This window comes from Tarenaya hassleriana, unplaced genomic scaffold (assembly GCF_000463585.1).
Source record: "Tarenaya hassleriana unplaced genomic scaffold, ASM46358v1 Cleome53, whole genome shotgun sequence".
Classification (NCBI taxonomy): Eukaryota; Viridiplantae; Streptophyta; class Magnoliopsida; order Brassicales; family Cleomaceae; genus Tarenaya; species Tarenaya hassleriana.
In genome coordinates this window covers 628,334-654,927 of record NW_010967966.1, presented here as the reverse complement: position 1 = coordinate 654,927, position 26,594 = coordinate 628,334, and the positions used below count along the sequence as shown (strand labels likewise).

At 38.3% G+C, this 26,594-nt stretch overlaps 5 protein-coding genes and 1 long non-coding RNA gene across 8 annotated transcripts; 3 read left to right on the top strand and 3 right to left on the bottom strand.

Moving 5' to 3' along the window:
• Positions 1-7,564: 7,564 nt before the first annotated feature.
• Positions 7,565-13,879, top strand: LOC104798426 (scar-like domain-containing protein WAVE 5). The gene is made up of 8 exons (XM_010520501.1): positions 7,565-7,779; positions 8,681-8,844; positions 9,093-9,216; positions 9,307-9,439; positions 9,657-9,724; positions 9,827-13,244; positions 13,508-13,567; positions 13,673-13,879. The coding sequence occupies exons 1-8, from the start codon at positions 7,619-7,621 to the stop codon at positions 13,697-13,699; spliced, it is 4,155 nt and encodes a 1,384-aa protein (XP_010518803.1). The 5' UTR covers positions 7,565-7,618; the 3' UTR covers positions 13,700-13,879.
• A 110-nt stretch (positions 13,880-13,989) lies between these two features.
• Positions 13,990-14,941, bottom strand: LOC104798425 (pollen-specific protein-like At4g18596). Its single transcript, XM_010520500.1, has 2 exons — positions 14,655-14,941; positions 13,990-14,518 (listed from the first exon to the last, which is right to left on the bottom strand). Exons 1-2 carry the CDS (start codon positions 14,824-14,826, stop codon positions 14,172-14,174), a joined length of 519 nt encoding a protein of 172 aa, XP_010518802.1. The 5' UTR covers positions 14,827-14,941; the 3' UTR covers positions 13,990-14,171.
• A 228-nt stretch (positions 14,942-15,169) lies between these two features.
• On the bottom strand, positions 15,170-16,824 carry LOC104798424 (probable inactive dual specificity protein phosphatase-like At4g18593). Its single transcript, XM_010520499.1, has 3 exons — positions 16,751-16,824; positions 15,837-16,107; positions 15,170-15,670 (listed from the first exon to the last, which is right to left on the bottom strand). Exons 2-3 carry the CDS (start codon positions 16,105-16,107, stop codon positions 15,516-15,518), a joined length of 426 nt encoding a protein of 141 aa, XP_010518801.1. The 5' UTR covers positions 16,751-16,824; the 3' UTR covers positions 15,170-15,515.
• A 1,316-nt stretch (positions 16,825-18,140) lies between these two features.
• Positions 18,141-19,723, top strand: LOC104798423 (senescence-specific cysteine protease SAG12). Its single transcript, XM_010520497.2, has 3 exons — positions 18,141-18,703; positions 18,843-19,103; positions 19,207-19,723. The coding sequence occupies exons 1-3, from the start codon at positions 18,244-18,246 to the stop codon at positions 19,530-19,532; spliced, it is 1,047 nt and encodes a 348-aa protein (XP_010518799.1). The 5' UTR covers positions 18,141-18,243; the 3' UTR covers positions 19,533-19,723.
• A 227-nt stretch (positions 19,724-19,950) lies between these two features.
• On the top strand, positions 19,951-21,691 carry LOC104798421. 3 transcript variants are annotated; one of them, XR_769439.1, is made up of 4 exons: positions 19,951-20,198; positions 20,342-20,693; positions 20,772-21,139; positions 21,259-21,691. It is a non-coding gene; the product is annotated as an uncharacterized LOC104798421 (long non-coding RNA). The 3 variants fall into 3 exon arrangements; XR_769440.1 differs by having other exon boundaries at positions 19,952-20,524; positions 20,629-20,693; XR_769438.1 differs by having other exon boundaries at positions 19,953-20,693.
• Positions 21,681-25,426, bottom strand: LOC104798422 (protein CHUP1, chloroplastic-like). The gene is given in 7 exon segments (XM_010520496.1): positions 21,681-22,009; positions 22,157-22,285; positions 23,194-23,305; positions 23,394-23,575; positions 23,693-23,824; positions 24,107-24,544; positions 24,547-25,426. Coding segments are annotated over 7 exon segments (1,923 nt in total). The 5' UTR covers positions 25,336-25,426; the 3' UTR covers positions 21,681-21,868.
• Between the last annotated feature and the right edge of the window lie 1,168 nt (positions 25,427-26,594).

The following is a 26,594-nucleotide window of genomic DNA, read 5'->3' as shown; positions in this document are numbered from 1 at the left end:
AGAGGTTATTGAAAAATGAGGTCCTAGATATAAAACATGTTTGACCATAATCCGATCATTTCATTGAATTTCAAAGTATTTTTCGATTTATTGCTTCTTTTACAATTAATTATCTTTCACAAAAAAAATATAGATGTTATAGTGACAAAATCAGTGACTTACTTTTCTCAGATCTAGTCTATTTTACGTTCACACGACATTTGATAATCAATATATATATATATATATATGTGATATCATAGAATCATTTTAATACGGGCTATGTAATAATATAATGTTTTTAACAAAAAAAGAGATTTTAAAAGAATATATTAAATTGGTGGGGCTTGCACTACGACTGAGAAGACATGTCCTTACGGGGGCCCCACGAGAAGGTGGCTCTTTAAAAAAAATCATACGTGGAGCGATATTCGCACTATTATGATTGATTCTCATTTTTAAATTCCGCAAATATTATTTTACGCTACTAATTGTACGATTTGTAACGCAAATCACTCGTCTGTATTAATGTGGCATTTTAAGTTTTATAATTATTATTAGTTAATTGTCCAACTTGCTTGTCTTAGTGGCTAGTTGAATCATACAGCCTATAACAACAACAACAACAATAATAATAATAATAATAACTAACAAACATACTGTAAAGTTCTTGTATCTAGTAGGATAATATATTTCATTTGATTCAACTGTTTGATTTTGATAAAGATCCTGTGCTACATAAGTTGTGATCTGATATAGAACTGGCAAAAAATGTCGGTAATTTTGTAATCGATATAAAAGATTATGATAATTTTCTATTTGATAAAATATTTACTAATTTAAATGGGTTGTAATATAGTGTTAAAGTAATGAAAGTTTACTGACTGGTATAAAAAGAAGATTTAACCATTCAAATGGAATCCAAAAAACAATTTTTACAGTATATATATATATATATATATATATTCCGTATAAAATTTATATCGTATATATTAGTCTATACATATATCGTTACATCAAAACTTTTATTTAGGCTAATATAAATGTAAGATATGTATGAACCTTTCGAAATTGTTTTAAAATTTTAAAGGTATCTATTTTCAAACAATTTAGGAAACATAAATCTTTGGTTTTTGGTAAAGAAGGAAACATAAATCTTTTTTGTCATTATGAGTGATTGATTAAGCATAACCGTGTCTTAAAGTGGAAGACCCATAAAATCATGATTTCCACTATCCATCTCCATATTTCTACCGCATATTATATTATATATATATATATATATACTATATATATACTATATATATACTATATATATATATATACTACTAGAACTACACAGCACAGTTATTTACAGGTACCTTCGTTATTTTAATCATAGTGAACATCATTTAATGTGATAGGGCATTATTAATTATTACACAAATGGGGAGACATTTCGACGTCGTAGATGGTTAAATACGATTCGCAAATGGAAACCTTATTTACATATATTTGCAATTTGCTTTACAATTTTAAAAATGTGCAAGTCCAAGCATGAAAATAATAAATTATATATAAAAAAAAGTCGTAAATTGTAAGACATATGGTATAAACATGCATGCCATGAAGGTGCCCTTAACGACTGGTCGACGGAACATACTAGATTCCGGTGACCGGAGAACCAGAATCCGACGATGAGAATAACACTGAAAGCTTTCGGACAAAGATAACGTCGGAGAAGATCCTGCGTGGTACAATCTTCTTTACTCTGCCATATTTTTTAAAAAAATCCACTCGAGACCAAAAAAATCCAATCACGTGGACATGGGTCCTTATGTTTCACCTGGTATTACTATTACACTATATATATATTTTTATTTTATCCTATTTTCGCATATTTTCTTTTAGGGTTAAAATTTTCTTTCAGGGCGAGTTTTTCTGAACTGAGCCGAATAGAAAAATCGAACGGTACTATTTTTATGAAACCAAATTTTCCGAACTGAATTTTAAAAAATCTCGAAAAACTGAATTTTTTTAAAGAAAATCTATCTTAAAAAAATAGAACCGAATCGAACCGAAACCAAAACCGACCTGAACCGAACATAATATAAAAATCGTTTGATATCTATTTTTATAAAACCGAAAAACTCGAACCGATGCATTTCTGTCCCAAACCCGAAAAGATTTCCGAAACGCCAACCCTTACGTTCTATAGTTTTGTTTAGCGTTTTTGAAAAAAAAACCAACAACACTGCATTTACCTGAAGTATGGTACTTGATTATTGTTCGCCTCACCATAATTTTTTAGTGCGTTTTCTTTCCATGAAACTACAAATCTTTGTTGGTGTTTACATATCAATATTTTTTATTATATTATAAATTCTATTAAAAACATATTATTTATTTAAATTTATTTGGTTACAAGGGTTATTTTACGATTTACAAGGATAAATATGTATGAATATCAATAAGAACTGAACAAAGCAAAAATTACCAAGGAAGAGGTTTATTCCTTTTCTTTTCCCCATTTGTTTTCATTCTTTTGAGATTTCTTTTTTCATATAACTTAATACGAAACGGAGCCTTTTAATTAGAAAACAACAAATTCATACGTTTGGACAAAAATATTATTCCTTAGTTCGATATAAGGGAAAGTCCTCTCCGCCAATCCACGTGAAAACGGACCCCACATCCCTCCGTACCCAAAAACTCTTATTTAAATTGTATATTTTCATGTAAAAATGTTCATAAATATACACTAAATCGGGAGAATTGCAAAAATGACTTTAAATGTCATTTTTACTTCACGGCATGACCCTGCCTTTTTTATAAAAAAAAATATCATCATCTTCTAACCTTATAATTGTATCTTTCCAAAAATACCCTTACCTTTTTAATTATTATTAAATTTAAAATGAAAATATTTCAGCTCTCTCTCTCCTCTCCCAGCTCTCTCTCTCTTCCTCCGTTCGCATATGTCGAACCTGCAAACTCTCTCTCTCCTCTCAAACGTTCTCTGTCTCTAAACTCTCTTCATCTACAGCCTTTTTTTCAGCTAATTTATTGTGAAAAACAAGCAAAAGCTTGAGACAATTCATCGATTAAACACATATATGAATAATCGATAAGTATTTTTCTAATATACATTATTAAGTGTGGGCATTTGTGATTTGTTTTTGTCATCTTTATATTTAATTCATATGATACAGATGAAACAAATATGACATATTTATCAGCAATACCATGATTCACGTGACTCAAACTGGTCGAAATCGTTAAATTTGTGAAATTCGTCAAAATGGAAAAATTCAGTAAACTGGTCATACATACGTGTCGAAATGGTCAACTGGTCATACTCCTAAACTGGTCATACTTGTCAAATTGGTCAAACTGTTCATATTCGCAAAATTGGTAATACTGATCATAATCATCAAATTGGTCAAACTGACCATACTCATAAAATTTGTGATATGATATTATTATTACTTTGTTAACACTTTTAAAACGATGGATTATGCGATTTCGAACAAGTATTACCGTCTGACCAAGGTATGACCGTATGACCATTTGGGTACGAAAAAAAATGCATAAATTAAATCTAAATGATTCAAAAAGTTGTATAGGGGTTATAAGATTACTTTTGCATCGTTTTGGAGTTCTAATTTCACGTGAAAAAAAATCTCTCGACATAAGTCAATTGTACTCAATGTGTTACACAAACATTACTATTACTTTAGGTCTTCTTTGGAAGGAGTTACATTGCACAAACAAAAAATGTACTCAATCCATATTGCTACGACCAATTTGAACTTGAAATATTTGTGATATGATATAATTATTACAATATTAACACTTTTAAAACGATGAATTATGCAATTTTGAACAAGTCTGACCGTCTAACCAAGGTATGACCGTTTGACCGTATGACCGTCTGACCATTTAGGTACGAAAAAAATGCATAAATTAAATCTAAATGATTCAAAAAGTTGTATACAGACTTCTTGAAAATTGATGAATTTATCATTTAAAAAGTGTTAATATGGTATAATAATAATCTCATATAACACGTTTTTTAAATTTAAAATCGGTCAGACGGTTAGACTTTAGTCAAACCGATGATACTTTGGTAAGACGATCAGACTTTGGTCATACGGTCAGACTTTGGTCATACCGATCATATTTGATCATATCATTAGACTGGTCATAAGATTATACGAGCCAGACAGTCAGATTTTTTCAAAAATGATGAATTTACGAATTTAAAAGTATAGATCAAACGTGTTTTTCTTATATTGAATTTTGGCTTATTAGGGTTTCACTTCGATTCGATTCGAATGAACAATATCATTTAAGCTTAGACTCGTCAAACTTTTACTCTAGAACGAGATCCGACACACCAAAGTTAAAGAATTTGAGAATGCATGGAAAGTGTTTGATGAAAATCCTCAGAGAAATTTTGGTTATCGAAATGTCACATCGGTCAAACCGATCTGATTGTGCTCATGGTGCCAAGAACAACGATGTCATCAACAACTCCTTCTAAAGAAACCTAAAGTAATAGTAGTGTTTATGTAACACATCGAGTACAATTGACTTATGTCGAGAGATTTTTTTTCCACGTGAAATTAGAACTCCAAAACGATGCAAAAGTAATCTTATAATCCTATACAACTTTTTGAATCGTTTAGATTTAATTTAGGCATTTTTTTCGTACCTAAATGGTTAGACGTCAATCCATATTGCTACGACCGATTTGAACTTGAAATATTTGTGATATGATATGATTATTACAATATTAACACTTTTAAAACGATGAATTCTGCAATTTTGAACAAGTCTGACCGTCTCGTCTGACCAAGGTATGACCGTATGACCGTATGACCGTCTGACCATTTCGGTACGAAAAAAATGCCTAAATTAAATCTAAACGATTCAAAAAGTTGTATAGGGATTATAAGATTACTTTTGCATCGTTTTGGAGTTCTAATTTCACGTGAAAAAAAAAATCTCTCGACATAATTCAATTGTACTCAATGTGTTACACAAACATTACTATTACTTTAGGCCTTCTTTGGAATGAGTTACATTGACAAACAAAAAATGTACTCAATCCATATTGTTACGACCGATTTGAACTTGAAATATTTGTGATATGATGTGATTATTACAATGTTAACACTTTTAAAACGATGAATTATGCAATTTCGAACAAGTCTGACCGTCTGACCAAGGTATGACCGTATGACCGTCTAACCATTTAGGTACGAAAAAAATGCCTAAATTAAATCTAAACGATTCAAAAAGTTGTATAGGATTATAAGATTATTTTTACATCGTTTTGGAGTTCTAATTTCACGTGGAAAAAAAAATCTCTCGACATAAGTCAATTGTACTCGATGTGTTACATAAACACTACTATTACTTTAGGTTTCTTTAGAAGGAGTTGTTGATGACATCGTTGTTCTTGGCACCATGAGCACAATCAGATCGGTTTGACCGATGTGACATTTCGATAACCAAAATTTCTCTGAGTATTTTCATCAAACACTTTCCATGCATTCTCAAATTCTTTAACTTTGGTGTGTCGGATCTCGTTCTAGAGTAAAAGTTTGACGAGTCTAAGCTTAAATGATATTGTTCATTCGAATCGAATCGAAGTGAAACCCTAATAAGCCAAAATTCAATATAAGAAAAACACGTTTGATCTATACTTTTAAATTCGTAAATTCATCATTTTTGAAAAAATCTTACTAGTCTGGCTCGTATAATCTTATGACCAGTCTAATGATATGATCAAATATGATCGGTATGACCAAAGTCTGACCGTATGACCAAAGTCTGATCGTCTTACCAAAGTATCATCGGTTTGACTAAAGTCTAACCGTCTGACCGTTTTTAAATTTAAAAAACGTGTTATATGAGATTATTATTATTATACCATATTAACACTTTTTAAATGATAAATTCATCAATTTTCAAGAAGTTTGACCAAATTCTGACTGTATGACCAATGTCTGACCGTCTTATAGTGTGACCGGTATGACCATTTTTACACGAAAAATAAAGGTCTAAATTAAGTTTAAATGATTCAAAAAGTTGTATAAGGGTTACAAGAATACATTTCGTCGTTTTGGTGATCTAATTCCATATATAAAAAAAATCTCTCAACATAAATCATATTCACTCAAAGTGTGACCGGCAGACCAAATTGTGAATGTCTGACCAAAATCTGATCGGTATGACCAAAGTCTGACCGATATGACCAGTATGACATTTTAAGAGCCAAAATTTCTATGAGGATTTTTATCGAACACTTTCCATGTATTCTCAGTTTTTTCAATTTTGGAATGTAAAATCTCGTCATAGTAGAGAAAATACATCGAATGTAAGATGAAAATTGAGAAATTTGTTGTTAGAATTGCCAACGACATTTCTTTGGAGAGAGAAAGAAAAAAAATACGTTTCGAATTTTTAAAAAAAGTGAGAGAATAAATTTTTTGAAGGTTTTTTCACTATATAAAGAATTGCCACGTATTCAATTTTTTAAGGGCAAACTAGTCTTTTCGTCATTTTAATTTTTTTTTTTGAAAACCTTAAACCTAGAAGGTCATCCCTTGAAGTAAAGATAGACATTTGGGGTTATTTTTGCAATTTTGCCCACTAAATCACCATCATTATTATTTATTTTATGATTATATCGTTTAACATAGATGATGTTGTATTCCGTGACACACACACACACACATATATATATATATATGTAATTGCAAGTAATCACATAATACACGTGACTGCCAATAATCACCTAATATACGTGATTGTAAATAATCACAAGAAATTTCGAGTTAATATGACTTCTTAATTCCCGAGTAATCCATAATCTCCACGTATGTTCTGTTAGAGTTATCTAAATTGAATAGTTCAATCGGTTTTCGAATTCGAATCTTAAATAAAAACATAATTTAATAATACGGTTTGGTTAATATCGAAATTAGTTTGAAACTTACTACAAAACATCCGGTTAATCACAACCACAAAAAATGTTTTGTATAACATTCGGAAAAGTCTACACTATAATTTTTTTTTTTTTTAATATCAATAGAATTCCCTCAGATATTTTTAGTTACACCGTCAAGAAGAGCCAGCTTTTGGGCCAATTCATAAGGCCCAAATGTAACCTCTTTTGAGGCCCATTCTTAAGGCCCAATTATATGCAAGGTTTTAAAATTACGAAAAAGAAAATGAGAAAAAATATATTGGAAAGGTGATTCCAGCAAAACACACCTAGGAATCTGCTTTAGCTACCTTAATTATATTCTTCAACTTTAATTATGTCCCAAAAATACACCTTATTTCTTTCGTTAATCAGTTCAATCAATATTGAAATTTCATGTTTTTGTTAATTCGAGTGATTATATATTCCAAGACAAAGGGCGGTTTCAGTAATTTATCGTAATTATTAAATAAATAAATGGATTTGAAATAAACCAATAAATTTCTTCACAAAAAAAAAGAAATACCAAGAATTCCGTTAATCCAAATGGCCAAAAAAGAAAACAAAAAAGATTTCAGCCGTTTTTTTAGTGTTCATTAATTACCAAGGATATGAAGTTTGGGTTTCATTTCCTGTGAAGCGAGCGAGAGCGAGAGCGAGGTAATGCCGTTGGTGAGGTTGAAGGTGCGGAACGAGTTCGGCTTGGGACGGCCGGAGCTGTACGGAAACGGCACCGTCGAAGATGAGGATCCAAAGGCGGTTCTCGGCGGCGTTGCGGTGGCCGGACTCGTTGGAATCCTTCGCCAGTTGGGCGACCTTGCCGAGTATGTATCGCTTCTCCATCTAGTATGGATTCTTTGTGGCTTCGCTAGTATTTTGTGCTGGATTTGAACTCCGTATCTAGGGATTGATTGATGTGTCTGCTGCTATGTTTTCATTCCCTGCTAGATAGCGTTGTTGTGTGGGTGAGAGTGAGAGGTTCATCGATTCAGAACGAAGTTGGAATTCAGACTTCTCAGCTCATGGATTATGAATAAGTTTGAACGAATTGGGCGCAAGGATGTTTGTTAGCTCGATTGTTTGAGTATTAGATATTCTCGTCCCTCCTGTATTTGATTTGGTAGGTCTAGGGTTTATTCTGAGCATAGAAAAATGTCGAACTACTTTGAGCAAGCTCAGTTCTTAGAGTCAGTGGATGATTGATTTGAGGAAAAAAATGTCAAGTGGGTTCTAGCTCTTGCAAATTATTTTGATAAAAAATAACTTGTGATTAATGACTGGAATGGGAGTCCAGAGTACTAAAATCTTTCACTGTGCTATTTTTTCCTAGCTCTACCGGGTTTGTGATAAAGCTGGTGCTTGTTGTCGCTCCCCAATGATTGAATCTTAATGACGATGTATACAGTATGCCATCTAATTTCAAGTGACCAAAATTTTAGTTCATTTGATATGTAAATGATGAGAAATCGAAGTTTGTTAACAGGAATGAGCTAATGGAAAGAAAAAAAAACTGGTCCTGGTTGTTCAAGCTGGGAGGTTAATTGTCATGTCATATGTCTTGTTTAGGAATACACTTTTGTCACCTAAAAGAGAAACGCCTGGAATCCTTGTTGATTCTTGATTCTGTATTGGTATTTCATGATACATAATTTTTTTTGATGTTTTATGTAAGTGAATACAAACTGATGGAGAGTTCTTTAACCAGGGGCCCTTTTTTACATGTAGATTTGCTGCCGAAGTGTTTTATGGCATACAGGAGCAAGTCACAATTACAGCTTCTCGGAGTCAGAAACTGACAAAACGTGTTCGGCGAATAGAATCTGCATTGTCTCCTCTTGAGAAGGCCGTACTGTCACAGACAAGCCACATACATTTTGCTTATACAGCCGGTATGTTTTTCCTTCTCATCTATAGGCTTCTAGCTTTATTTTCAAATTTTGGCAGGTATTGCTTGTCTCTATATCTCCAGTGTGTTTCTCTTTGTGCTATACTCACCATATCAATTATTGATCCTCTGCCACTTTCACGTACACAGATGGATTTTAATTGAAGGATTTCCTCCACTCTGTGGGAGATTTAATTGCCATCTTCTGTATGATATTCTTTTCATCATTTTTTCTGTTTATTCCCGCCGTAGGCTGCGAGTGGCATCCTCGTATACAGAATGGGCAGAGTCATTTTATCGACAGTGATTTGCCATTGTTTGTTATGGAGTCATATGAACAATGCAGAGATCCTCCACGCTTGCACTTGCTTGATAAGTAGGGGTCAACAAGTTTTCTTTCTTATGCTTATTGTAGATAAAATGTTGCATATTTGTTTGTTTATTCTGAAATTGCTCCATCTTGCAGATTTGATGCAGGTGGTCCAGGATCGTGTCTAAGGAGATACTCTGATCCAACCTTCTTTAGAAAGGAATCAAGTAACCCCATTGTAGCAAATGATATTAAGGTCCAAAGGGATAAGGGTTTCCGTAAAAGCAAGGTTCGTAATTTCCTTTTTGAGTTTAGGCTATACTGGCTGCATAAGAAATTGGTAAAAACTTTAGCATCTTTATCTACATACTTGATACCATGATCTCATGTAGAAAAATCTTTTGATCGAGAAATGGAATGCGTTGAAAATTTACGCTGATTTTTCATTCTTTTGTTTCCTTGAATTCCTTCTGTATTGTATCTGAATCGCGTCTTTGAAATGATAGAAGGGGAGGCTATCGCACAGGAAGATACCCAAGTCACGTCTAGCGTCTACATCAGAGGAAACTAGTGGGTGGGTGACTTGAAATAAGTTGTTTTATCAATTCCCATCCACTCATATTTTACATTTGCGGTGACTTTTGGTTGCTTTTTCTTTACCTATCTCTTCATGCAGGACATGTCCTAGTTCTCTAACCGATGACAGACAGACTACTTCTCAGAGTACCTCCACAAATGGCATGGCTTGTACGTCTAACATGCAGGAACTATCTGATGAGCCAGGACAACCTCATCTGCAAGGACCATCGGATGCACAAGAACAACCTGATGAACGAGTACAATCTGATGTCCAAGAACCATCTAAAATTCATGATTCTAGAAATGATTCAGGCTATATTGAGTATTTCATCCACAAAAGTCCAACAAGTGAGCATGAGGAACAGCTTTCAGAGGGATTGTTGCCCATGTCTCCACAACATGCTGATAGCACATGTTCAGATGAGTGCAAGGACGCCATAGAAGATAATATCCAATATAACCCCTCTGGTGAACAGCCTGTGCCTTTTGCCCCTTCCAATGCTTGGGAGGAGAAGAAAACACCAGACTCATTGTCTGAGCAAAAAATTGAAGATGAAGAATCTACAGAGATACTTGATTCCAAATTTGGCCCAGGAACGCCAGACAATGACACAAAAAGTCAAAGGGGCTTGGCTAGGACGGATATCCTGTTTGATGATGTCTATACTGTGGAACAAGTACCCTATAGGAGACAGCTCAGCAAGGTTGAAACAATACCACAAAGTGAGAGCGAAGGAGAAAATCAGAGCGAACGAGGGAGTGAAACAGAATCTAGGAGTGAAGCTGATGAGTATGCAGATGCACGTAACACAATTGAATCAGAATCTGACAATGATTTCGATGTCCAACCAACACAGAAACTGGAGCATTGTTCAGAAGATGTCAGAAAGGAGAACAATGATGAATCAGCAGATTCACCATTTGGGCATATAGCACAGGACCCGGAACATGATCACTCCGATGATAAATCTTGTTCTATTTCTTACCTTCAAGGAAACAAAGAAGCTTCCCATTCTTTGTCAGTTCCAGTGCTAGAGGATACCATGAGTAGTGAGAAGAATTTTCAAGAGCCTTGGGACTCTGTTGGTGCTTTCTGTTCGTCATTGGCAGAAGCTGATCCTGCTGGAGAGATTTTGCAAGAAGAACCTGTTGCCGCTAATCTGTTACCAGAAGGAATGTACTCAGATGAAAGTATCTCACCGGAAGAATCTGTCCCTATGTATTCTTCTCTGGCAGAAGCTGTTCCTCACAAAGATATCTCACCAGGAAAACTTGTTGCCGTGTATCCATTGTTGGCAGAAGTTTTTCCCGATGAATCGCCAAAACCTGTTGATATGGATCAGTCTCTGGCAAAAGCCATTCCTCAGGAAGAAGTCTCTCTGGGAGGACCTATTACTACGTGTCTGTTGTCAGCAGAAGCTTCGGTTTATGAAAGGATCTTGTCTGAAGAATCTTTCACCATGTCTCCCTCTCTGACAGAAGCTATTCCTCTCAAAAAGATGTCATCAAAAGAACCTGTTGCCACATATCCATTGTTGACAGAAGCTTTTCCCCATGAATCTCCAGACGAACCTGCTGCCACGGAACTGCCTTTGGCAGTTGTATTTCCTCATGAAAATTTCTCTGTGGAAGAACCTGCTCCGATGTATCCATCGTCAGCAGAAGCTTTTCTTGATGAAAGGTTCTCTCCAGAAGAACCTATTGTCATGCACCCATATCTCACAGAAGCTGTTCCTCACAAAAACACATCATCAGAAGAATCTATTGCCTTGGATTCTTTGTCAGCAGAAGCTTTTCCTGATGAGGTGTTCTTACCTGAAGAACCTTTTGTCATGGATCTGTCTCTGGCAAAAGCCATTCCCGATGAAATAATCTCTCCGGAAGAACATTTCAACGCATATCCATCTTTGTCAGAAACTGTTCCGGATGTTAAGAACTCGCCAGAAGAATCTGATGCAACATATCCGTCTGTGGCAGAAGCTGTTTCTTATGGAAAGATCTTGCCCGAAGCTCTTGATGCTGCATGCTGTTCTGATGGAGACCATGCCACAGATGAACCCCACACAGCATCCGATGTTTCGACAAATAAGAAAAGTTTATTTGCTAGCACCGAACCAGAATCAAACGAAACCACTCCTGATAAAACAATTCCTCAGAATCCTGGGTATGATTTAACAACTTTTAATCCTCGTGTGAGTGGTGATGTTCATAACAAGCTGAAGGTGGAATCTCTTACTCAACTTTGCTCACCGCCTATATCGGGCAACGAGTTGTTGGATGCAAAATGTCCATTGCCAGACGCTACTGTGAAAAGTTGTCCAGATGTTCGAGAATCTTTGTCCAGTGATGTAAGTGTTGAATCGGTTGCAATCTGGAGCAATGGTAGCCTCCTTGGACTTGAGCCATCTAAACCTCCAGTTTTTGCTATGCCAATCTCTGAAAATGGAGATATACAAAACGAGAATAATGGTGAAACAAGTGTTATATCAGACGGGTCAGTTGAGATCAACGAGAAAGATTCGGATCTGAGCTCTCAACACAGAAGCGGAGTGAGTTATTCTATGGGGTCTTACCAGCAGAGTAATGTGATATCATTTGGAGTCTTTGGCCTCAGCCATCGGTTACTCATGAATGGTTTCCGTAGAAACTTGCCAGCTTGCAGTTATGAAGCCGTGCCTGCTAGTTCGAGTACAAGGGAAGCTGTGGAGGACGTAACTGAACATGGTTACCAAGAATCTAATGGATCAACCTTCAATGAACCATTTGGCTCTGAATCACTCTTTGACTCGCCTGCTTCCTCACCCCGGCTTGAACATATGACGATATCATTCAACCCAATAGACAGCTTTGGAGTTCCCAAATTGAAACTGAAGATTCCTTCGCAGGCTCAATGCCACGAGAGGGAGGCAGAAATGTTCCCTTTGTTTCAGTTGGTTCCACAGACTGTATCATCACCTCATAATAATGCCAGTGACTTGGACGATGATGACAACGATACCTTCTGTAGATCATCACCTGGTATTTCAGTCAGTGGTCGCACTGATCACTCTTTGTCAGATTCTGATATGTGGGATTCTGATGGAAACCCGGAAAGACAGGATGGCAGCTTATATGATGTGTTATGTGGAATATCGCCCGGGGATTTGGCATCGAGCTTTGAACAAGTCGGAGATAAGAATACATTTGCTGCTGGGATAGGTGTGGAGCCATCTCTTTCTGGTTACTATCTCGATATTCCATGTTTTGATGATGTAGATACCTCTCGTGCTATAAGAGAAGCACAGAATGTCTCCTACACGGAGATCCACGAGAATCATACAAGTCAGACAGAACCTGCATCTCCAAAACCACCAGGTTCCCCCAAGCAGGACAATGTTCCTGAACCTGACTTGTGTGGGTCAAGAAGAGATCAACCCCTTGAACATGAATGTAGTCCGAAAATTCCAAAGTCTACTTCCTTGGCCGAGTCACCAGTGGAATCCACAGCAGATGGAAAGCAATTCACAGCAACCGAGGTAAAAAGGCAACTTAATGCATATATCCTTATCTTATTTCCTCAGTTTTTCCTTTTACACACCGACATCTCCTAAAAGCTTGTTTGATCGTATGCTTCTACTTGATCATTTTGTTAGCACAAAACTAAATTGCACGCATAGTCTGTTCTCATTCTTTGGGTTTCAACTTGTGAATGGATCCATCCACACTAGAGAACTAACTGTCTAGGTTTTGCACGATCGATCCGTTTCAGTTAATTCCTCCCATGTCTGAAATGTTGCAGCAATCCGACCCGAGAGGGAACAGCTCCGAGACGCCTACAAAAGCAAAGGCTATCCGCAAGGTCAGTGAACCTGCCCTCTCTTATCAATTCTTTTTATTCCAAACTTGCCCTGTCTTCTTTTTCCCGACCTGCGTATAATTTACGAATGATTTTTTTTTTTGCTAGGCCGTGGTTACGGACGAGGATGACTGACAAACTGTATTCGTCCGTCGTTCCGTCAGCAAAGAATAGCCTTCTGGAACTCGAAAAATGAATATCGGCTCTAGGGTTCATACATGTAGGACAACTAAGGTCCATGTCTCTTTCTCTATAGACTATACCGCACTTTGTTCATTTATTACAATAATAGCAACGGATTGTTATCTGGCTTAATTATGGACCAACCAGAGGCTTTGTGTAACCATAAAATATAATAATGTAAATACGACGCCAATAACATGATATACAAATATATATATATAATTAGGGCAAAAGTACCAAAGTCCTCGTGGCAATCCAATCACTTTTTTTTCTCTCTTCAGGAAAGTATTCACTAGGGTGTTCAAGCAAAAGTACCACAAGAATTTTGGAAAATGTTACAAAAATGAAAATTAGAAATTACGTCAAATTAGCATCGTGTCGAATGTTGTTTGAATAATCGTCAAACGGATAAAACGTGGTCGTTTCAGAAGATAACGTCGGGTGTGATTCCGAGCTCCTGGAAGGCGGCGGGGCAGTCAGCCGACGGCGTCTTGACCATGAAGCCGAGAGGGTTGACGATACGAGTCTCGTTGGAGACGATTCCGTCATTCGCCGTTAGACTCACCTTAGCGGCGTTACGGAGGTATGCGTCTTTGCTCACATCGCTGCACTCTTGGTCCGGAGATTCCACGAGCATGATCTCGCAGACCTCTTCTTCGTGGTCTCCCGTCACTTGCATCAGGAAGCTTCCCGTGTCGTCCGTCACGGCCTCTTTTGACACCGTCAGGGCTCCGGTCACCCTGTTCTTGCACTCCAATCTCACTTTCGCCCCTACCAATATTTGGATACAAGATTCAGTCCATCGTCCATATATATATATATGCAAGAATGTACATGCACATGTAGGCACACACACACACACATCATAAACATTAAACATGCCCGCGTGTGTATATATAGAATATACCTTGGAGGAACTTGCTGAGACGGGTGATGAACTGGACACGGCAGGTGTCACAGTAGACGGATCCCTGAATCTGGAAACGATCCAAATCGTCGGCGTCAGCGGCGGCAAAGCCAACCACATACGACACGCATATGGCCGACGCCATTAACAACACCATCCCCTTGCTTGCCATTTTCTCTACCTTTATTTTAGGGGCTGTGGCCTCTTCTCTTCCTTTTTCGATGTATATATAATGCCCTCCCTTGTATAGAGATATTTCTGAGAAGAGGACAGCTCCTCTAACGAGCCAATGGGCTGCTTTTTATATCCCAAACTCTCTGCTATTTTTAGGGCTCGTTGTTGTTGTTTTCCTTTCTAGCGGTTTTCAAGACAAACCCATTATTAAGAGGCTGTGATTCTTTCGTGTTTCGCGCTGCTTAATTGTAGCTTCCGGTCTCTAAGTTCATTCTTTGACACCTTCCTTGTCCCTTTTAGCCGCCTTCCATATTTAGAAAAGAACAAAAATGAAAACCATGTCTCTATAATTTTCTTTTATATTGGATTCCATCAGGTTACTTTTGGATGAAATGGACCGAACCAAAATTCCCATCCTTACAATTTCCTCAACCACTACTTGGTCTTCTACATATATAGGGAGTCTTACTATGGTGTACAACATGGGCATAACACATTCGGTCTTTTAAGACAGAAAAAACACACACTGGAAAGATCAATAAGCAACTGAACTATGAACACCAACCAAAGATCAAAACTTTATCTTCAACTTCCAACGAGCATATCCACGTCCGCTCAGCAGTGAGATCGCCGAGATTTCCATCCCCTCTGTGATGAATCTTCAGCATTCAAACAGTGTTGCGGCTCTCACATGTTACACTCGTCTAACCGGCTTTTGTGAAGTTGGAATGCCGGGTTAACCCAAGCTCCGCAGCTGCATTGCATCCCCGCCCAGTTGAAGTAACCTAACCGGGCGTTACACCCCATGCAGTGAAGTTTCTCTTCCACATTTCCATCTTGAACTGCAAATATTCAAGATTTTGTTACCAACGAAAGAAAGAAATTTGAACCGAATGCTGCATTAAGCTTGCCATATGATTCAGCTTTAGATAAAGTGATCAGGGCACTTAGTTTTGGATATCACATCATAAAGGGTGGAACCAGTGGGTAAAGGCTTGAGATTTTTACCTGTTTGCATCCATTTCATGGGCTCGACAAATACGGAGGAGCAATTCACTTGTTCAGAGTCTCCACTTCTCTTTTTCCATTTAAAGCATTCCTCACCCTTTCCCGGTTCATGGGCAACTATGTTTTCCTCTGCAGCAACTATCCTTCTGCAGTTCTTACAACGGTATATGAGCTTAGGCTTCGGGACAGATTCCTGAGAAGCATCGTCCTTCTCTACATCCACCTGCGAACGGCTCGGACATTCCTGAGATGTGATGTTCTCTACTTCCATCTGCAAATGGTTCATATATTTCACATAGTAAGTCAAGGATCTATATTCAACATACAAAGACGAATTCGCCATGTGTTACATTACATGACCCTGAACTAAAATCATCTTTCAAATCGATTTTATATCAGACAACATAGGATCAGTTAGTGAGTTCAGGAACTTCACATCAATCACGACGCAACAATTCACGTCCAAAAGAACATCTCTTTGCTGTTCTTAAGCTCCGAAAAAATTCGAATTTCTAACAAAAACCTCAAATTCCGAGCAGAAGTTGATCAATCTCTCTGATTAATTACTATCTCTGCTGCCCAAAAACACCGGATACCGACTGATTGGGTCAGCAATTCAAAGTAAAACTAACACACTGAACACACACAATTGGGCAAATAAATGAACTTCCACATAAAAAATCCCCAACCCCCCCAAAAAAAAAAAAAGATTTGCAAGAAAAATCAAATTCAGACGTGGAGATCAGTGGCAAGCAGTGAGAACCCTAGACGAAAAACCATCAACCTGATTCCAACTATAAGCAAAAACCCAGATTCCTATTTCAGGATACGGATTTCACGAAAATTTCAAGAGTAAATGACATAAATTCTGATGTCACAATCTTATACATGAGCATTTTAAAAAAAAACCCAACCTTTGCGAAGGCTCGTATGCTGTACGAGTCGTCTCTCCTCGTTTCTTTTTCTTCTCCTCTTGGATTTCTTTTTGTTCATGTTAGGTTTGGTTCGAGAGAAAAAAACACACTGAAACGACGTCGGATTGTGTTTGGGCTACGTTGGGTTTTTTTAATGGGCTTCATAATTGGGCCCGTAATATTCACATTATCGGCCCAATACAGCACAAGGGTTTCTCTTCTTCCCCACCAAGCGGCTTTTTCCTTGTCCCGTGGTGATTGGGCCCATAATTTGGGTTACAGGTTAAAGAACAACCCCACATTAGATTTTTAATTTTAATGGTTGGGATCATCTACTCTATTTCTCCGTATGATAAATCGTTCTCTTAGATAACCCATTTCTTAGAGTTATTGTGTTGTTGTTGAGATTATCTTTGCACCATTTTTTCACATAAAAATAATCACAAATCTGCATTGATACACCGTAAGAAATACATTACAATGGGATGGGATCATATATATATATAGTCCAACAAGCGTATTCATCATTGATGAAGCCCTTATTCTTTCTCATAGAGATGGAGCGTGTTATGGCACCATTAATTAAACATGAACTTTTGGTCAATCAAGCAAAAGGGCTTTAATTGTTACAGATTAAGAAACTTAGCGTGATGGTGTTTACTTTCGTTTTGTCTGATAATGACACAGATGATTAATCAGTTACTTATAGTGTGTCGTTGAGTTTCTTCTGTTTATTGGCTGATCTTCTTTTAGCTGCCACGGTTGGCTCTTGTGTGAAGGAAGTGGAATCTTTGCTTCTCATATCATTTTTTAAAAACAAAAACAAAAGGGAGATTCTGTTTTTTGTTTGATATGTGCATCTCAATTAGGGTTTTTGGTTATGTCACGTAACGGCGATCGAGAAGTAGACTGGTTTGTCAAATTGTAGTAATCCATTAAGACTTCGACATGAAAGGCTCTAGCTTTTATATCCTATAGTATATATATATATATATATATATATCAATGAAATTTTTCTGCATGTACGTGATTCAAACGGTCAAAATAAAAATAGAAGTACATGTAGGCGGAAAAATATATATATATTTTAAAATTTTATATGATTTCGGTTTTCAATGTATGATTCTCTAAGTATATGTGAGATATTTATTGTCAGATGATGAAATTGATTATCCTAAATGGCTCAGTTTGATTCGAGTTCTTTTGCACATACAGAACGCATAAGAAAGAGTTTCTACACGGCACACCATTGGAACGATTTGATATATACAAATACCTGTTTGACTGTCTCAGTCAGAAATTCTATAAAAAAAACTTGGTTATATACATACATATATATATATATATATATATATAATATAAACGAATCATACGTAATCGATTATATCCCTCGTTTCAAAACACCACCCTTCCACTATATAAACCATCTCCGACCCTCTTTGGTCTCTCCATCATTAATTCTCATTACAGAAACCCTAAATTTCACTCAAAGAATGGATTCTAAACGCACACACGCCCTTCTTATAATCTCTCTGGTTTCATCTCTCTTTCTGTCCACATCTCTTTCTCGTCCGCTCGATGAAGAGCTAATGATGCTGAAAAGGCATGAAGAGTGGATGGCGAAGCATGGCCGTGTCTACTTAGACGCAAAAGAAAAGGAGAGACGTTACACTATATTCAAACTGAACGTTGAACGTATAGAAACGCTGAACAATGACAATGTGCCTGAAAGGAAGTTTAAACTCGGTGTAAATCAGTTTGCTGATCTTACCAATGACGAGTTCCGTTCTATGTACACTGGTTATAAGGGACAGCACTCTACAGATGTAATAACCGATGAACTGAAGACAACGTCGTTCATGCATCAAAACGTGTCATTGAGGGCTTCGCCGGTCTCTTTGGATTGGAGGAAGAAAGGAGCTGTCACTCCTATCAAGAATCAAGCTAGTTGTGGTGCGTTTGAAATAGATCACTTATCAATTTTTTTAAAATCTTTTATGTTAATTTTGCATGTGCATGCATGTCCTTTTCAACCTTATGAAAGAATATGATGTTGGAGCTAATGATTTTATACATGCCTGTGTTTGCATAGGATGTTGTTGGGCATTTTCAGTGGTGGCGGCGATAGAGGGGGCAACGAAGATCAAGAAGGGGAAACTCATCTCGCTGTCGGAACAACAATTAGTAGATTGCGACAAGTACGACTACGGTTGCGAGGGCGGTCTTTTGGACACGGCGTTTGAACACATCAAGGAAAGCCACGGCCTCACCACCGAAGCCAATTATCCTTACAACGGTGAAGACGGTACCTGCAATTCCAAGAAAGCCTCGGCCAAAGCAGCCACCATCACAGGTTGTCGATCATCGCAGAAGCCTTTAGGGTTTCACTCTCAATCAAGCTATGAATGTTTTCTGAATCTCACTTTGAACGTGTTTGTGTGTGTGTGTATATATAGGGTATGAGGATGTGCCGGCTAATGACGAAAAGGCGTTGATGAAGGCAGTGACGAACCAACCAGTGAGCGTTGCGATCGAAGGGGGAGGGTTCGAGTTTCAGTTTTATTCGTCGGGTGTATTCACGGGACAGTGTGGGACCGATCTCGACCATGCAGTGGCAGTGGTCGGATACGGCGAAACCGTGGATGGAACAAAGCATTGGATCATAAAGAACTCGTGGGGAGAACACTGGGGAGAGAGTGGATACATGAGGATACAGAAAGATGTCAAAGACAAGCAAGGGCTCTGTGGTCTCGCCATGAAGGCTTCTTATCCCATTGTCTGAACAAATATGATCACGTGAATATGTATGTGTGTGTGTGTGTGTGTATATATCAAGAACAAGCATTAGATTATTCATGTAAAATAAGTGTAAAGATTGAAAATTTGGGTTCTCTTTGGTTGGTTCCATGTATATATGTAGGTTGCTGGTGTACATTATTAATTTGTCTCGTTAATGAATTATTAGATTATGTTTCTACTTCTTATACCCGTGAATCAATATATATATATATATATATATATATATAACCAACCATTCAGACAAGAGAATGTTACCGAATTATTAAAGAAAAATTATTACCAATTAAGGTTGGATAAGGATATAATGTAATGCCGGCCGATAAAATCTAATTTATGTCTTAGTATTTTATACATACTAACATTTTTATTTTTATATACATTATCAATTAATGTCATTCCACTCGATCATCTGTTTTCCTCCGTGATCGCTGATTCGCTATATATAAGCGTACGAAGGACCCGACCCGACCCGACCCAGTTCCCCTCTCTCTCCGACATCGTCGATAGAGAATGACTTTGAAGATTTGCGGGTTGTCGGAGGGGAGACCGGCGATGGAGGGGAAGGAGACTCGACCGATACTTCAGGTCGTACCGTTCAACAGCTCCGCCGACGAATTCGCTATCGAGGATTCTCCGATTCCCATCACCGGTAACACAACGACTTGTGTATATATGCTTTGATTTGCGTGTGTGTGAATATACATGAGGTGCTACAAAGACATGGCATGATCCGTTTGATCGCCGAGTGTATTTCCAAATATTGTCCCTTTTTCCGCTGTTCTCGCCGATAAGAGTGTGTTGGCGTATTTGATCGAGGCTGGGATTTGGTGAAGACAAGAACTCTGAACATATGAAAGTCACGATCAACTTGGTAGAGAGACTGCTATGCGCTCATGATCCTGGGAATGCAGATTTAGGGTTTCGTTACGAATTCCACCAATCAGTGATTTCAGTTTGGTCGTGGTTGGAATGCAGGTTTCTCTGCGCAAAATTGCCTTACCATGCCGTTTTCATCTCCTAATACCAAGTTCACGGCTGTTTTTGGAATTGACTATCATGGCTTTTTGTCCGTTTTCTAGACAGGAAGAAGATGGGTTTCTTAATGACTGTCTATGCCTTAGTGATTTGATCGAATCCCATGATGGTTAGTTCCTGTTGACTGATTATGAATTCAACTCTTACCATTACAAATTCACCAACCTTTTGTTCATGTTGGCTGTAGTTATAAGAAACAACATGTGATCCGCCATGGACCTGGTCTCGGCCCCCTTCTGTCCGATGGCCACTCTCAAACTCCAAACCAGAAAGTTCCGTATCCAGTGATTTGCAAAATCTCAGACATTACCAAAACGGAAAGACACAGGCTTGGCTTTTACTTCTGCAATGATGTTGTTTTTGGATGGATTGCTTTGTTTATTACCTGTCACGTTACATCTGGTTTGGTCCTCATCTACTTCGATCTTCCTTTTCGCAGTCAATTACCGATCGGACTCTAGACCATCACCAGCAACAACAACAATGTCGGGTCTTGCTCCTAGCCGGAGCTCTTGCTGCTGAACTCTTAGCAGGCATCCTGAAACACCCTCTTGGGTAAATTTTCAGAACTCTGTTTCTGAATACGATCTGTTCCATCATCAGAACATTACAAGCCCTTCTGTCTTGGATGCATACATGTTATATTTATTATATCTGCATACTTTCTCTTCCAGGATCTAATGCGGAGGAGGGAGAGAACAACTCTAGAAGTGGTGGAGAACAGTGATGTTCCTATCGGGATCTTGCCTCACCGGATCCGAGGTTCACTCTCTCTGTTCTGTCTCAGATCCATCGACCATCCAAACGTACCTGGAAGATCTGACTGGTCGAACTCAGCTTAAGACAGATGTAAAATGATGATATTGATGACAATGATAAATGTTATGAGGATGGAGCAGAATCTAAGTAAGAAGATTGCAGAGATTGAGCGGTATTCTCAATCTCCCAATGGTACTTGTCTTGAAGCTGGTAGGGGATAAATCTTGTGTGAAGTTGTTTCTCTGTCTTGTAGGATTTAGGGCAGAGTCTCCTAACAAGTGATGTCCTGTTCTTGTAGAGGAGATAGTTTACCATATAACAATGATAAAACCATAGGTGCATGAGAAATCGGATTGTTCTTTCTGCATGACCATACTATTCACATGGGGGGCCTTTTTTTTGTTTTACTGTCCCTACAATTAAAAAAAAAATACAAAGACCAAACTAACAAAACAAAACAAGGGTGAAGAAGGGATTGTTCTGAAGCCGAGATTGCTGCAGAAAGATTTGTAGTGAAATCTTGTTTCAGCAAGGGGTAGGTCGGGAGACAAGTTTGTGTTGATGATGTGTCTGGTTTTGGCATTGGGCATGATGATGACACGTCCTCGCTTTGTCCCTCAGCTCTTGGAATGCTCTCATCGTTTCCACGTCGAAACCTCCCGCAAACTGTTCAACACCAAAATCACCCAATTTCATTCATAGTCCATGAAAGCCAGTCCAAAACCAAATCCAATTCTTGAATCCAAGGTGACGGGTTTGGGCATAAATCAATGGTTGATTCAAAAGGGGATGTCTTTCCAAATGGGTTTTTACCTGATGAACACGGAAGGCGAATCTGACACCTTGAACGATCAACTCCTCCTCGTCGGAGCCTATTGCCTCTATCTCCGCCGATACTCTCTTCATGTACTTCATCGCCAGTTTCACTGATGCCAGCTTGATCTGGAGCCCCAACAAATTCAACCGTTAGTCCAAACCCTTTAGCACATTTTCCATGACATGAAAAATCTGCTGAGAGTCTGAATCTCTATTCTTTATTTGTTTTTGTCTGTTTACCATGTTGTCTCATTTACTCGTAATAATGAAAGTCATGAATCCCAAAGCAAACACAAACGAAACAAACAAGAAGATACAATCTGGATGTTCACATGTGGGCATGCACCCATGCATGCAGGCGTGCGCATCGAAATATGGTGTCGACCCAAAAAAATAGTAATAATAATTCAAATTGCACGACTACACACAGCAAGTTATTAGGATAAAATTTAAAATTAAGGGAGGTTGGTTTTTTGTTGTTGTTGTTGTTGTGTATATATTTGTCATGTAGCATATATTTATAGTCAGTTTGTAAATACCAATATAATGATACATCGCATTGCAGAGAGTTAAAACAACATTGCTTTGTCCTGCCACTGATACAGACTCATCAGAAACTGGGGGACCATGAGATTTTTTTTTTTTGTGTTTTTCATTATATTTAAAATATAATTAAAGTGCACTAATTATCTATAAATGGGAAGTTAAGGTTTGAAGACCATACACTTAAAGTAGCCTTTTTTAGCAGTTAGTAGAAGGGAGATACTTAAAATATGCCCAAAAGTTGATTCCACAACTGAAAAATCGATTTAAAATCATCCAAACCCCATGTTTTAATTGAAAAAATTCGTTAGACAAATAGTGATGGCAACATGGGGAGATGGATTATAGTAATGTAAATCTATGATAGATCATTAGGCACCTATTTAATCGAGTAGAAAAGGCTAAACTTTGATGTCAGATCCCTAGATATGAGATATATATCTATGGAGTCTAATATTAATTAATATATACACACACACACATATGCATACCTGGCTCGTAATTCCCGTCTCGAGCATCCAATCGACCGGAATCTGGAAAGTCTTGTACTTTGTCGCCGCCGATTCCCTCATCCTCGAAAGACTATAAACACCATGCTCTAACCTAAATTCACCCAAACCAAGAATTTGAATTTTTCCTAACCGACGAAAACCAAAAGATTATATCAAAAGCATAGAAAATGTCGTGTTACTTTTCAAAGAGAGCCTGCATTTTCTTAAGAGCAGGACCCGATGGTTGACGAGGATCATCTCGGAATCGAGATGCTTCCGATTCGAGTTTCTTCAGATCGAAATAACTGAAGGCTGCTTCACGCAATGCGTCGGCTTTTTGTTCAGGCCAATCGAAATGTTTAAGCACTGCTCTCTCATCCACCTGAGAAATACCCAGAAAACATTTTCAGAATTTGATATTCGAATCTGTTGAAATCTAGAGTTTGATCTATGTTTTGTCTCGAAAGTTAGAAACTTTTGTCCGAATTTTCGTGCGTACCAGGTACGAGAGTTCATCGTCGAGCCATTTAACGAAGGGTACGACGTCCTCTATGTCAGAAAACGCTGCGTTTTCGACTTCATTGATTAGGAACCTTATGAAATCACCTTGCGTCTCGACGTCGGTTTTTATCTGTGGAAAAAAAAAACAAGAGAAGGAACAAAACATTTAAAGTGGAGTCGGTATGATAATTATGGCCTTTCGGTTTCAAAAATCGACGAGAGAATCCAAACACTGTCTTGTCTGAGAAGATACGAATGAAAATTTGAGATCTCAAAAAGGGTCGCAAGGCAGAAAAGGGCAACGATGAGACAGCATGACCGGTCAATTTTCACTGACGCATCGAAAAGCTAAACCGGAGTTGGCATACCGGGAAATTCAAACCAGAATAGAGAATTTTAAACCGGGATTTACCGCTAGGAGATAGGACGACCGGTTTTCGATCTCTCCGATCATGTCGCGGGCGTTCGCCGTCGCCAGTAATGTCTCCGTCGCGCCACCTCCACTGTTTCCGGCGGAATCTCGCCTTGAGCTCATGGAGTCTCTACGCATGAGCGAGTGGTAAAACTCCACAACCTCTGGCACTCTCCTTACTTTCGCCGGCGCTGAGTGAAGGCTTTTCGGCGGAGGAGGAGGAGGCGGCGGTGGAGCCTTGGAAACAGTCTCCGGAGGCGGCGGAATTGGAGGAGGCGGCGGAGGAGAAGAAGCCGTCTTCTGCGTCGCCGGCGCGGCTCTGTTCTCCGTGGAATCACCTGATCCGTTGGATGAAAAGGACCGTTTCGGCGGTGGTTTTGGGACACGAGGAACCCTAGATCTGACGGCAGAGAGCGATGACTCCGTCTCGATCTACTCCTGGAGTGACTCGGTCTCTGACTCTCTGTTTCATCTTTCCTCGGAAAACCGCCAAGTCCGACGCAGATTTCGCCGTCTCCGCTGGGCTCCGGATTCGGATCGGGTACATTCCTCCAGGACCCGACCCGTTTCAAGCCCCTCATGAGATTCGATTTCGCCGACGCCTCTACTAAACCCTGAAACCTCTGCGAAGCCGAGAGCGCGTGCTCCTCACTTTCCCTCAACGTCACCATTTTCCTGAGCCCTACGATCTCCGCTTCCAGCTCCTTCTCCCTCCTCTCGCTCTCTCTCCTCTGCTCTTCGCTTCTTGCGTTCCAGGCTTCGATTTCTCGCCTCAATCTCTCGTTCTCTTCCTCCAATCTCACCGTCGCCTTCCTCGCACCCTCGATCTCGGCATTCTTCTCCGAGATTTGAGATTCCAGGATCGGAATCACGGAGACGGATTCTCTGAGGAGCTTGAGCTCGAGAAGCTCCGTCTGCAGGAGAGCCTCTCTCTCCCGGAGCTCCTCCACCTGACGGAGAAGGTCGGCGACCCCTTGGTCCGGCGGAGAAGAGCGAGTGGCGGCGTGGACCTGAGCGGAGGCGCGTGGGAAGTAAACTCCGAAAGAGCGGGAGAAAACCGCCTTCTGATTGGAACCATGATTCGCCGGTTTTCCGGCGGAGCCAGACGGCGGCGCAGGAGGAGGAGGAGGAGGAGGGGTCATCTCCGACTGGTGGTGCTGTTGCTGCTTGCGCTTGTTGGAAGGGGACTTGTGGAAGCCCAAAGTCACTCGAACTTTTCCGGCCACCATTGATGGAGCTCGGAGACGGTAATTTCAAATTTTCGTCCTTTTTTAGGGAGAGGATGATTTTGCATGGAACCTAAAAGCAATCCGTTTTCTGTGTGGGCCGTTGGCTTTTTTGAACTTGAAGAGTTGAATGGGGGACCCCCAAGGACAAAAAGAAAAAAAAAAGAATTATAAATTTCTTTTGTGACATTTTATAATCATTTATAATATTTGTTGGATACTTCATGTTTTTCGACCGTTGGAAGACCTTAATGTATATACTGATGTTTGTCACTTGAATATTCAGCAACCGTACCTTACATCTATTTATGCAATCGTTACAAATGATATTAGGTTTTGCCCATGATATATCTAATTATTGATACATTTTATTATTACAAAATCTTTTACAATTTAGTTCAGTAGCATTGGAAAACTACTGTAATTGACATCGAAAGCATACCCTTTATTCCGTTTGCCATTGTGATTTTATTGGTAAGTTTTTTCGCTGATTATATAAATCGTGTATTGGTTAAAATTTGTGCCCAATGGACCAACCATAGCACGCATGTAATCTTTTTTTTTTCATTTTTAAAAGCCTAAAAGGGTAAAGGGTTACATAAAATAAAACAGAAAAAAAAAAAGCATTCGTGAGCGAGCGCTCTGTAAACGAGGAACGTTCAAAATTCAAAAAACGCCCATTTTTATTTTATGTTTGTGTTGAAAACATTAAGGTTGTAAGTACGTATATAATATTAATGTCTCGAAAATTAAACACGTTATTAATCACCCAAAAACATCGCATCCATCGTTTATATTTGCCTAATCCTTGGCTCAGAGGAGAACAAACTAATTTTATGACAAATAAGAATAATGAGATAGATGTTCGGTTGGGTCAATTTATATATCTTTTTTTTTTATATAAATATGCATATTTATACTTTATCCTTTAGATGCGTTTAATGTTGGCTAAGCATGTGATAAAATGCAATTTCTGTCTTTTTAATGAAAATACTTACACGACAGTGTGTATATGTATGTATACGTGAAGTTGAACCCACAACCTCGAATTAGGGGAAAGAATTCTTAAATAATTGAGTTGGGGTTTCCCCCAACCATTAGTTTCATTGGAGCAAATGTATGATTTTTATCATGATTCACGTACGTCACAAGAATTCACGTTTTGATATATATATATATATATATATATATATATATATATATATTATAACTGATTACCCTCATATATGGATACGTCATATATGGATCCATGTATATATATA

Bases quoted from the DNA above. Each gene is read 5' to 3' on its own strand.
- LOC104798426 (XM_010520501.1), top strand. From the start codon at position 7,619: ATGCCGTTGGTGAGGTTGAAGGTGCGGAACGAGTTCGGCTTGGGACGG. The intron at 8,845-9,092 runs GTATGTTTTTCC...TTCCCGCCGTAG, and splicing joins ACATTTTGCTTATACAGCCG to GCTGCGAGTGGCATCCTCGT. The intron at 9,440-9,656 runs GTTCGTAATTTC...TTGAAATGATAG, and splicing joins AGGGTTTCCGTAAAAGCAAG to AAGGGGAGGCTATCGCACAG.
- LOC104798425 (XM_010520500.1), bottom strand. From the start codon at position 14,826: ATGGCAAGCAAGGGGATGGTGTTGTTAATGGCGTCGGCCATATGCGTG. The intron at 14,519-14,654 runs GTATATTCTATA...AAATATTGGTAG, and splicing joins TCTCAGCAAGTTCCTCCAAG to GGGCGAAAGTGAGATTGGAG.
- LOC104798424 (XM_010520499.1), bottom strand. From the start codon at position 16,107: ATGGAAGTAGAGAACATCACATCTCAGGAATGTCCGAGCCGTTCGCAG. The intron at 15,671-15,836 runs GTAAAAATCTCA...GAATATTTGCAG, and splicing joins CATGAAATGGATGCAAACAG to TTCAAGATGGAAATGTGGAA.
- LOC104798423 (XM_010520497.2), top strand. From the start codon at position 18,244: ATGGATTCTAAACGCACACACGCCCTTCTTATAATCTCTCTGGTTTCA. The intron at 18,704-18,842 runs GTGCGTTTGAAA...GTGTTTGCATAG, and splicing joins CAAGAATCAAGCTAGTTGTG to GATGTTGTTGGGCATTTTCA. The intron at 19,104-19,206 runs GTTGTCGATCAT...GTGTATATATAG, and splicing joins CAAAGCAGCCACCATCACAG to GGTATGAGGATGTGCCGGCT.